Source organism: Primulina eburnea, chromosome 18 (genome assembly GCF_022965805.1).
Source record: "Primulina eburnea isolate SZY01 chromosome 18, ASM2296580v1, whole genome shotgun sequence".
In the NCBI taxonomy this organism is placed as follows: domain Eukaryota; kingdom Viridiplantae; phylum Streptophyta; class Magnoliopsida; order Lamiales; family Gesneriaceae; genus Primulina; species Primulina eburnea.
In genome coordinates this window covers 19664215-19677296 of record NC_133118.1, presented here as the reverse complement: position 1 = coordinate 19677296, position 13082 = coordinate 19664215, and the positions used below count along the sequence as shown (strand labels likewise).

Genomic DNA, 13082 nt, shown 5'->3' with positions numbered 1-13082 from the left:
TGGAAGCTCTTGTAATAGTTGCATTTGCATCCCTGCATTCACCTGGGTTGGATCTGGATCCATGTGTGGCTCACATGGATCTAATAATTTTGGCGATCGATCATCCTTATTTATTGTTGAATGTCATATTATGATATATGTGATATATAGTAGTATGCATGTATGTATATTATTATATAATATAGTTGCATGAATCCGCAAACATACAAACTCGTGGCACGCGATTTTTAAATTAAAATGATGAGACAATTTTAAAATTAAAATCCCTTATTTTGAATAAGATTCAAAATTTATATCAAACCGAAAAAGTAAAAATTAAAGGAGTTTGATTTTTCCTTGCCTTCCATCAACCGTGGTTGCATGTTGATCGCTACCCGCGGACAGTGTGTAAAGCCCTAAAATTTATTGTTAATCACATCAAGAAAATCAATAAAAATTTAGGAAACTAGAATATATATATATATATATATATATATATATATATATATATATATATATATATATATATATATATAGACACACACGTGCATACACATATATAGCATATTATATATGGATGAAGTGGATACACATAGCCAATAACTAAAAAATGAATTTTATAAAATAAAATAAAATAATAATTATTATTTTAATAGACGACCCTACAAAACTCAAGGGGACAAATGATATATAATATTATATTAAGAGGTGAAATAGTGAAAAATAAATTCCTGTACGTGTAAAAAGAAAGCAACTTGCTATTTCAATCATTTCATGGATAATCTTACTAAGGAAGGAAGAAGCCTCTATAAATGGAAGGGAGGAAAGGCTTTTCTATGATAGAACCGAACCCTTCAAATAATAATAATAATAATAATAAAATAACAATGTTGGGGGGACCCGGACGCTAATCAAGTTCTTAATCATCATTGGGACTAATTAATCAATTATAAAACAGGGTCTAAAATTTTTTTAAAATACAAAGCGGAAACGTAATGTAATTTACTCAAATTACATATTAAACATATACATACAACTCTGTATTATCTACAAGAATTCAACTAGGTTCAACTACATATCAGTGCTGGATCCTAAGTTGCTTCAAAGCCCGGATCTCCACGCTATCTAGTCCAGCCTCATTCTCATCTTGACCCTGATCCAGCACCACCTGTTGTCATGCACACATACAAAACAAGACAACAGCCGGATAACTCCGGTGAGATATGAATATCCCAGTATAAACAATGTACACATGCAATCATATAAAAACATATACGAAAGCACATAAGGATTATTCATAACATGTCTCAGATCAGAAACATAAATCCATATCCAACATTCAATAATCATGAATGTTATAAACAATGTAAATCAACATATCCTATCTGACTCAACTCAACCGACGCGTCATCTCGGACTCGACTCAACTGGCACGTCGTCTCAGACTCGACTCAACTCTAACCTAGGGATCTCGATGTCTGAATAATGATAATATACCGAATCTCAGTCGATAGGAATGACTCAATCCCTAAACGGCATCGATATAATTCATATATTCAGTATCTGGGCGAATCAGCCGCAGAATTGACGAATCAGTCAAGAATTAGGCGAATCAGCCAATAACCAGACGAATCAGCCTGTAATTAAGCGAATCAGCTTAAGTGTAGACGAATCAGTCAAAATATAGCGAATCAGCTATAATTAGCCGAATCAGCCAATAAATAGACGAATCAGTCTATAACCCGACGAATCAGCCGGTGACTAGGCGAATCAGCCTATGACTCAACGACTCAGTAATCAATACATGCATTCAGTATCCAAGCAAATCAGTCCATGACTAGCGAGTCAGCAGCCATTACATGCAGTAGCTATAAATCAATAGGCTACAAATATCAATCTTATCATACAGTAGCTATAAATCAATAAACTACAATCAAAAGTCTTATCAATTGCAAATATCAATGCAATAAAAAAAATTATGTGATTTAGGGAGACTCGAGTCAAACCTCACTCGAGTTGTGCAATCCCAACTCAACATTAATTTATACCTTTCTTTCTGATACTCTGATTCTGTCGAAGTCTCGAACTCAAATCTTGTCAATACTCAATCTGACAAGAACAATATCGAGGAGTATAATATCAATACACCACTCGAATTAAATCTGTCCTGCTCAATACTCAATCTAATTCAATATCGATGGCATAACGGTATAATATCAATATACCTAACAATACTCTATCAATCAGATATTAATTCTAATATCTTATACTCAATAACAACTCAATTCTGATATCACTTGACTCCAAAACTATTCCGAAAATCATAACAATTCCATAATCAGTCCGTTTCTTAATCTGACTTCGATTCTATGATGTCTAATATGTCGAGAACAACATATATGAGTTCCATTCAATTCTGACAATATCATAATTTCAAAGCATGTCAAAACGTAGTGAAACTTACGTCCAGTTGTAGCCTACGTTGATAGGAACTCGGTACCGAAGTCGGATTTAAAATCTAACGGACGGATTGAAATATAAAGGCGTAAGGATTTTCAACAAAGTTTCCCCAACTCCTCTAATATTCTGAGGGATTTTCGTTGCTGCATATATATATATATATATATATATTATATATATTATATATATATATATATATATATATGCATACACGAACATGCAACACGCCAAATGTCATTCCTTCATTCTGCATGTCTCGCGCTCGGGCGGACATAAATTCCCGCCCGGGCGCGCAACTCTCGGCCCTCCTGCATATTTCAGTCTCGCTCGGGCGGACAAAAACTTCCGCCCGGGCGAGAAGTGTTCGACTTTCTTGCTGTTAACATTGGCGCTCGGGCGGTCAAATACTTCTGCTCGGGCGCCAAACTCTCGGCCCAAAATCAGTGTAATTCCTACACTTTGTCGTGATCTCATTTCGTGTCTCGGTTAGCCCTTTCATAATCGTATCGATTCAAAATCTATAATCGTAATTTAACACGACATAAAATCTCGGGCATTACATTTCTCCCCCTCTTAGACCTGAGTTCGTCCCCGAACTCCCAAACAATCAATTCAGATATATCAGAAGAAATGTATAACAGAGTTTAAACCAAAACTCAAATATCTGATTCCGGTCTGGAATAAGAATTCACTAAGTATCATATCATAATACTTCTCCAATCCTTCTGACGGAATCAATATCGCATTACTGGCTATACAACATCTGTATAAACCAATCTACAGCTCCTCACATATCCGTATCATATGCTGTTATCAAAGACATCTACAGTCTTCAGCTTCAAATACCACTCGTCATCATCTGACGTTGGTTTCTTAAATCGGTCCATTCTGAACTATCTTCATCTTCCTTCGAATTTTCTTCAAAAGAAATCTATAGTATTCACCGTATACTGTCTTGTCTATAACTATCTCATTACCCATCTGATAAGTTGATAGTTATTGTCACACAGTGATAATAAGTCATATCAAGTAGTGCTAACATCCAGCACTAAAGCTGTACAAAAATCTTCCAATATCTGGCTAATACATTCTGACGGTCTGTCAATCTGTAAAACCATCTAAGAGAAAGTTCATGATATACTCTATCACGAATACAAACTCAAGCAAAATCACAATCTGACATAATCTACTGTGGCATTCTGATCTTTTTGACCACTTTTCTGACATCGATCTGTGTCATCTAATTCTGTTTGTACGTAATCTGGTACAAACTGATAGATATAGATTGAACAATCTGTCAATCTTAATCGTATCATGTTACAATCTGTAAAAATGATGGTAATTTCATTACGAAGGCTATAGAAATGTACTCCCCTTTCTATTTAAAGCTTCACAATTCTGTAATAAATCTTCTAATTTCTATCTTTCTATCTTTTCTGTCAGCGATTTAGACATATCAGTACAATTTCTGCCAACATTTCAACACAATTCTGTTATAACTGATCTCATCTGTCTATATCACAACGATCTGTTCGAATAGAATACAGTCTCACTTATCAGACTGAACACTGAATCCATGACTGTAAGCTTCTAACAATATCTGTTCTTTCTGATTCGAAATATTTGATATACACAAATCAGTTAATAACATAAATTAAAGAGGAAATACCTACCTGGTATTCGGCTCTGACTATCAATATCAAGCTTTACTCTACAATTCTGACACATCTGACATCACAGAATAATCAATCTCATACAAAATACAAATTCACATATCTGTTACTCTGATCGACACTCTGTTCTGACTATCGATATTAAGTTCTAAACATTCTAATCAGCTTTTTGAACTGCTACAATTCAACATCAGCTCTGGTTCGGACGGTACAATGTAATCTCCATTGCCTACCATCTGTCTTAAACACGTATTCAGAATAAGCATCAATATTCAATCAGATTCAAGGCTAAATTCAATCTCTCTGATTGGAATCAGATCTGAAGTCTTATCAGAGAAAACATTAATAACTTTCATATCATTGGTAAATCAGCCAATGATAGACTCAATTTCAGTAAATCAACTGAATACATAAGGAGTCATTCTGCTCCTTTCTGTACTAATCGAATCATAGCTAGTACGAATTATCAAAGGAATTCTCAATCTAGAATCCTTATCGTACAATATTCATCCCTTGGCCATCTCAGGTTCGATTCTCGCCATCTTCTGGAACTAATCTATGGTAGCTCTGTACTTAATCAGCATATCAATATCAGTAATGCAGTTCCAAAGTCATGGAATACCAGTACAATACAAGCTACCACACGATCTAACTCGATCTCATTCTCTTCCTACTGTAGTATATAAAACTAACAGAAATCGCTGATACAAGATCTTTTCTCAAAGGAACAGAAACAAATACTACAGTTTCAAGGGATTCAACAGATAATGCATGCATCAATGCAAATCTTTCAGAAATACAAATATGTGAAGCACCGGTATCCCTCAATACATATGCAGGATAATCAAACAAATCAGTTACCTGCAACCTCATCATCTGGTGCTTCCTGAGCCTGCTCCTCGGTCAAAGCAAATACTCTGGCCTGCTGTCTAGGAGGCTGGCCAACTTTCTGGCTTCCTCCTGGCCTCTGCTGTGACTGAGATGGCGCTGGATGAAATGAAGGAACGGCAGCTGATCGTCTACTCCACTGTGCCGCTGATCCAGATGGTTCAGCTCCCTGGGATCTTTGGGAACCCCTCTGTGGACATACTCTGGCAAAATGCCCCTGTTGCTTGCAGAAGTGGCAACTACCAAGTACTCCTTGGCATTGTTCAGTGGAATGTCTTCCGCCACAATTTCCGCAGTAAACGCCAGTATAACTCTGCTGAGAACCACTAGAGCTAGAAGAACTGCCGCCAGGTTTCTTAAACTGCTTTCCTCTAGCCTTTAGAAAATCTTTTCTTCCACTACTGCTACTACCACTCTCGAATCGGGGAGGTGGTTGCTGTGGTCTCGACACTGGATGAACAAATTCAGCTCCTCTCTGCCTTATCAGGCCCGCCTCAGCGCCCTTTGCTCTATTCATGGCATCAGCAAAGTTATTGGGTCGCCCTGTGTTCACCAAGGTAAATATATCGGGATTCAAGCCATTGATGAACTGATCGGCAACGGCTTCGTCATTTTCGGACACATGAGGAGCAAACTTCAACAAGGTCGAGAACTTGGTCACATATTATTCAATGTTCAGCTGACCCTGTCTCAAATTGGCAAACTCCGCCCCCTTGTCTTTTCTATACGATATTGGGAAAAATCTTTGATAAAACTCAGTTTTAAATACATCCCCAGTAATAATCGTACCTCGTTGCTCCAAGGCCCTCTTCATTGTAACCCACCAGCTTTGTGCAACATCAAGCAACTGATGCCCAATCAATTTAATCCGGCGCTCATCAATGTATCCCAGTGAATCAAACAGCAACTCAATGCTACCTAACCAACTCTCACACTCGACTGATGTCTCAGTACCTTTCAGAGTGGGTGGTTTGAATGACTGAAACCTCTTCAGCAAGGTTTCCATTGGAGTCGGTGATACATCCATTGGAGGATTCGATGTACTACCCTGTTCTGGTATTCGTCTAGGAGGCATATCTGAAACTCAAAAGGATTAGTAATCCAATCCAACACACCTGTTTCAATTCAGTCTCTCCTCCGATCATCTTACTGCTGATCGAGAATCAATTCAGATTCGTTTCAAATAATACATATTACCAAATCAAATCAGATAAATCAAGTAACATGTATTATATAAAGCAGTAAGCATGCTAGCATTCACAAGCAAGGAAAGAAAATCTCAATCTACCCCGCTCACTAGCCTCTTCTATCTCAATCTCAAGAATCTACAGTTCTAGTACCTACAGCTCTGATACCACCTGTTGTGGGGACCCGGACGCTAATCAAGTTCTTAATCATCATTGGGACTAATTAATCAATTATAAAACAGGGTCTAAATTTTTTTTAAAATACAAAGCGGAAACGTAATGTAATTTACTCAAATTACATATTAAACATATACATACAACTCTGTATTATCTACAAGAATTCAACTAGGTTCAACTACATATCAGTGCTGGATCCTAAGTTGCTTCAAAGCCCGGATCTCCACGCTATCTAGTCCAGCCTCATTCTCATCTTGACCCTGATCCAGCCCCACCTGTTGTCATGCACACATACAAAACAAGACAACAGCCGGATAACTCCGGTGAGATATGAATATCCCAGTATAAACAATGTACACATGCAATCATATAAAAACATATACGAAAGCACATAAGGATTATTCATAACATGTCTCAGATCAGAAACATAAATCCATATCCAACATTCAATAATCATGAATGGTATAAACAATGTAAATCAACATATCCTATCTGACTCAACTCAACCGACGCGTCATCTCGGACTCGACTCAACTGACACGTCGTCTCAGACTCGACTCAACTCTAACCTAGGGATCTCGATGTCTGAATAATGATAATATACCGAATCTCAGTCGATAGGAATGACTCAATCCCTAAACGGCATCGATATAATTCATATATTCAGTATCTGGGCGAATCAGCCGCAGAATTGACGAATCAGTCAAGAATTAGGCGAATCAGCCAATAACCAGACGAATCAGCCTGTAATTAAGCGAATCAGCTTAAGTGTAGACGAATCAGTCAAAATATAGCGAATCAGCTATAATTAGCCGAATCAGCCAATAAATAGACGAATCAGTCTATAACCCGACGAATCAGCCGGTGACTAGGCGAATCAGCCTATGACTCAACGACTCAGTAATCAATACATGCATTCAGTATCCAAGCAAATCAGTCCATGACTAGCGAGTCAGCAGCCATTACATGCAGTAGCTATAAATCAATAGGCTACAAATATCAATCTTATCATACAGTAGCTATAAATCAATAAACTACAATCAAAAGTCTTATCAATTGCAAATATCAATGCAATAAATAAAAGTATGTGATTTAGGGAGACTCGAGTCAAACCTCACTCGAGTTGTGCAATCCCAACTCAACATTAATTTATACCTTTCTTTCTGATACTCTGATTCTGTCGAAGTCTCGAACTCAAATCTTGTCAATACTCAATCTGACAAGAACAATATCGAGGAGTATAATATCAATACACCACTCGAATTAAATCTGTCCTGCTCAATACTCAATCTAATTCAATATCGATGGCATAACGGTATAATATCAATATACCTAACAATACCCTATCAATCAGATATTAATTCTAATATCTCATACTCAATAACAACTCAATTCTGATATCACTTGACTCCAAAACTATTCCGAAAATCATAACAATTCCATAATCAGTCCGTTTCTTAATCTGACTTCGATTCTATGATGTCTAATATGTCGAGAACAACATATATGAGTTCCATTCAATTCTGACAATATCATAATTTCAAAGCATGTCAAAACGTAGTGAAACTTACGTCCAGTTGTAGCCTACGTTGATAGGAACTCGGTACCGAAGTCGGATTTAAAATCTAACGGACGGATTGAAATATAAAGGCGTAAGGATTTTCAACAAAGTTTCCCCAACTCCTATAATATTCTGAGGGATTTTCGTTGCTGCATATATATATATATATATATATATATATATATATATATATATATATATATATGCATACACGAACATGCAACACGCCAAATGTCATTCCTTCATTCTGCATGTCTCGCGCTCGGGCGGACATAAATTCTCGCCCTGGCGCGCAACTATCGGCCCTCCTGCATATTTCAGTCTCGCTCGGGCGGACAAAAACTTCCGCCCGGGCGAGAAGTGTTCGACTTTCTTGCTGTTAACATTGGCGCTCGGGCGGTCAAATACTTCCGCCCGGGCGCCAAACTCTCGGCCCAAAATCAGTGTAATTCCTACACTTTGTCGTGATCTCATTTCGTGTCTCTGTTAGCCCTTTCATAATCGTATCGATTCAAAATCTATAATCGTAATTTAACACGACATAAAATCTCGGGCATTACAAAAGTGAAACAACTCTCCAACCTTATTGGAAGCTCTCGGAAAAGGTATGAATTATTCCATTACTTGTATTTTATCTACTTTAAGGATATGATATATTTAGATATTACGTGAATGAGCCAAAAGTACAATCTAATATGTATAATAACTATAAACTTTTTTTTCATGTAGGTGCCTAAAATATAGTATTAGTTATATATATGTATGGATACATATATATATATATATATATATATATATATATATATATATATATATATATATATATATATATATGAAAGATGATTTGAAGATTTTAAAAATATTTACTACTAAAATATGGGGTTTTAGTTTTTGTTGATTTGGAATTTGAGGACTAAAATAACATAAAATGGAGTCTTAATGCTTACAAGATCAATTTTTAATATGAAGTAATAATAATAATATTTTGATTTTACAAACTCTACGTTGCAAATATATTAGTATTGTTTTCATTCCATTTTAGAATGTTACTTATATGCAGTAAGTAAGAAATCCCCAAAAGTACAATGGTAAAATAGATATAATTGAAAATAGTAAGACTATAATAAATATGAATAGATTTCAATTGAGTTGAGAATGAATAATAATAATCATGAACATTTATTTTCTGTGATTTACTAAATTAAATTTCATGACTAATTTGCAAAACTATAACAGTATATAGTAAATACAATTTGGAATTTATGAATTACAAAAATTTACTGAATATCAAGTTTAATTAGATGAATCAAAAGAGTTATGGTTAAAGTTGTTTGAATTGAAATTGTATCAAATTATTTAACGTTCTAGAGTAACCAAGTAGATGGAGTTAAAAATTTATCTATTATTTTCTATATAATAGATCAAGGATTTTACGGAGCTAAATTTCACTCGTTGAAATAAATTCATAACAAGGTATGTTACTACCGGGTAATATACAACAAGTACCCGTAAAATTTGATATTTGTTGAATTTTGATTATTTGTCTACATGAATTATTTGTGTATTACATAAACATCGATGCGCGAAAATAAAATATATTTTACACACAGGTATTTTATGTATATATATGTAGCATCGATGCATGACACGACATTGCATTTCATTTTGATCCTCGATCCTATTGATGACCTTTTTGATATTTTGTGTGTATGATCGAGGTGATATATTTGGGATGATACGGAGCTGCAACTAGCCCGAGAGATGTTGTAGGCTGATAAGGTGCAGTATGTCTGTAGTCCCTGGCGAGCTGACCGGCACACGGTAGTAGACTGGTGGAGGAGTGGTCACTACGGCAGTATAGCTGAGCCTTGCCTGTTGCTCGAGCTATTGTTACGCTGAATTTACCGATTGTGCAGTTTTCATTATTCTATTTACCCTGCATGTGGATTTACCCTGATCATGCATTGCATCGGCATATCATTTATTACAGTGCATGTTGTTTTTATTTCGGTTTTAAAATACTGAGTTATTACTCACCCCCTCGGGGGCGGTTATCTTCTACGTGTGGTTGATAATCAGGGCAAAATGGCATCCATCGTACTTCTGAGTGAGGAGCCATATGAGGAAAGCACTTATACTATGATGTTCATAGATGGAGCATATGCACTAGTAGAGGAGATCTTTTACGATTGCCCTGGGTTGATGTTAGTGATGGGGACAGACCCCATTCTATCATACTTCTCAGTAAGGGTGACTTGGTCAGTATACGTGCCGATTCAGATGCTGTGAGGGAGGAGCTAAAATAAAGATGCACAAATATATATATATATATATATAATTAGGCTCGATATATTTTGTTATGTAATATTTATTCGAGCACTAATATGTAAAATGGTATGACGTTGAACTAATCAGGGATGATATGCTTTTTTGTTAAAGACAAACATTAACAATATAAATATTTATATGAATTTAGTAAACATGTTAATTTCAGTGTCTAAGCTATTAATTATACGTATTATATTTTTATACTATATAATACTGAATATCTTTTGAAACGAACTGTCTGGGCCCGCGTTGACATTAAATTTTAAAATTTCATTCTCCACTGCAGAGTTAAAACGGTAATTAAATAAAATAATTCATGATAAATACCATTGAGAGTCGAGGGACCCACACTTAGTGGTATCAGAGCAATAAACTGGGAAATTGCTCAAAGTATCGGAGCATAACTTGATATGCTTCCATAGGATTATGATCACACGAAAGTTACGTGAAAATTTATTTAATTGCCTATATGCTCCTATATAGTTTATGTTTGTAGATTTATATAGTACATTGATAAAATTTCTTGTGTATATATTTATTTATTGGCCTTTATAGATGGCTACAAGAGGACGAGGAAGTGGACGCGGTCGTGGTCGTCCTAGGATATATATAGAAACTCCTATGACAGAAGAAAATCCAGTGGAGCAGGTTGTTGATCAATTTGTACAAATCACGATGGATGAGATTGTTTCGAGATTCCAAAAATTGCGTCCCACAAGATTCTTTGGTACTGAGGATGCTGAAAAATCTGAATCATGGCTTAAAGATATTGAGTACCTGTTCAGTTTAATGGAATATACTGATAATCAAAAGTATAAGCTTGCATTATACCAACTGAAGGATCGTGCGAGAGATTGGTGGGAAGCCACCAAGATGGGACTTGATGAACAAGGAATCGAGGTAAGTTGGACTGTCTTCAAAACTCAATTCACTGAAAAATTTTCTCCACCATCTTACTATACCGAAAAAGAGAATAAATTCAACAGCCTGCGACAAAGGAATATGTCTGTAGCTGAATATGCATCTACTTTTACTGCAATGCTAAAATACGCACCACATGTAGCAGCAAACCCAAAGGCAAAACATAATCGTTTCGTGAATGGACTAAACAACAACATTTATACTTATGTGGTGTCTGGACTACCTACTGGATTTGCGGAGGCAGTCGAAAGAGCAAAAAATGCAGAAGCTGGACTTAAGAGGGGAAGCGCTTCGTTTGTACCACCAGGAAGTAGATCAACCACCCAACAGAATTTGAAAGCTAAAGGAAAGATGTTTAAGAAATCTGGATCAGCTTCTTCTAGTTTTAGTGGTTACCGCCAGCAGGGTGAATCTCAAATAACTACTTATTCTGGTCCCTATTGTAACCGTTGTAGAGGTAGGCATGTTAGTGAACAATGTATTGGTGTTTATGGCTCTTGTCGGGAATGTCGTGAGGAAGGTCATTATGCAAGAGTTTGCCCATCCAAGAACAATGTTCCACAACCTGTCCGAGGAGGATTTCGTGGAGGATCTAGTACTGGTAGAGGTACTGTACCTGCTAAATCTTTTCAGCAGTCATATGGACCACCGCAGCAAGCCTCGGGAAGTCGTAATTTTTCAAACCAACCCCAGGCTCGTGTTTTAGCACTCACAGAAGATCAAGCTCAGGAAGCACCAGGAAGTGTCATAGCAGGTAATTGTTCTGTATCTGGTTATCCTGCACGAGTACTATTTGACACTGGTGCATCCCATTCATTCATTTCTGAATCATTCATTACATCGCATTCTTTGACTTCTATTGTACTACCTACATCAATTTCTGTTGCTACTCCGATGGGTAAGATCATCATGTCTACTCGAATGATACTGGATTGCGTGTTGAATTGTGAAGATAATGAACTGCATTTGAACCTTATTGTTCTACCGATGCAAGATTTTGATTGTATCGTGGGAATGGATACACTGAAAATATACCGTGCCACCATTGATTGTTTCCATGGGATAGTCCGTTTTCGTCCTAACTCTGGGACAAAATGGAATTTCTATGGTAAGGGATCACGTGCCAAAATTCCACTGATATCATCCTTGGAAATGTCGCGTTTATTATTCCAAGGGAATGAAGGATACCTTGTGTATGCTATCGACAACGAAAAATCAGAATCAACATTGTCTGAAATCCCAGTGGTGAATGAATTTCGAGATATTTTTCCCGATGAAATACCTGGATTTCCTCCACCCAGAGAAATAGAATTCTCGATAGAATTAATTTCTAGAACAATTCCTATATCTAAAGCACCATACCGAATGGCCCCATTAGAATTAAAAGAATTGAAGGAACAACTGCAAGAATTACTAGATAAAGGCTACATTAGGCCCAGTATATAACCATGGGGAGCCCCAGTGTTGTTTGTGCGCAAGAAAGATGGTTCGATGCGGTTGTGCATTGATTATAGACAACTGAATCAAGCTAATATAAAGAACAAGTACCCATTGCCTCGAATTGATGACTTATTTGATCAACTTCAGGGTACTGCTATTTATTCAAAGATCGATTTGCGTTCCGGTTATCATCAATTACGAGTTCGAGCCGAAGATATACCAAAGACACCCTTCCGAACAAGATACGGTCATTTTGAATTTCTAGTAATGCCGTTTGGTGTTACAAATGCTCCAGCAGTATTCATGGATTTAATGAATCGCATATTCAAGGAAGTTCTTGACCAATTTGTTATCGTTTTTATTGATTATATTTTGGTATATTCAAAATCTAAAGAGGAACACACTGAACACTTGAGGATTGTCCTACAAATTCTTCGCAAGGAACAACTTTATGCTAAATTGTCAAAA

General features: G+C 36.4%; 1 protein-coding gene across 1 annotated transcript; it reads left to right on the top strand.

The window, feature by feature from the left end:
* Positions 1–10808: 10808 nt before the first annotated feature.
* On the top strand, positions 10809–12620 carry LOC140819148 (uncharacterized). The gene has a single exon (XM_073179159.1). It carries the CDS (start codon positions 10809–10811, stop codon positions 12618–12620), a length of 1812 nt encoding a protein of 603 aa, XP_073035260.1.
* Positions 12621–13082: the final 462 nt, after the last annotated feature.

Bases quoted from the DNA above. Each gene is read 5' to 3' on its own strand.
- LOC140819148 (XM_073179159.1), top strand. From the start codon at position 10,809: ATGGCTACAAGAGGACGAGGAAGTGGACGCGGTCGTGGTCGTCCTAGG.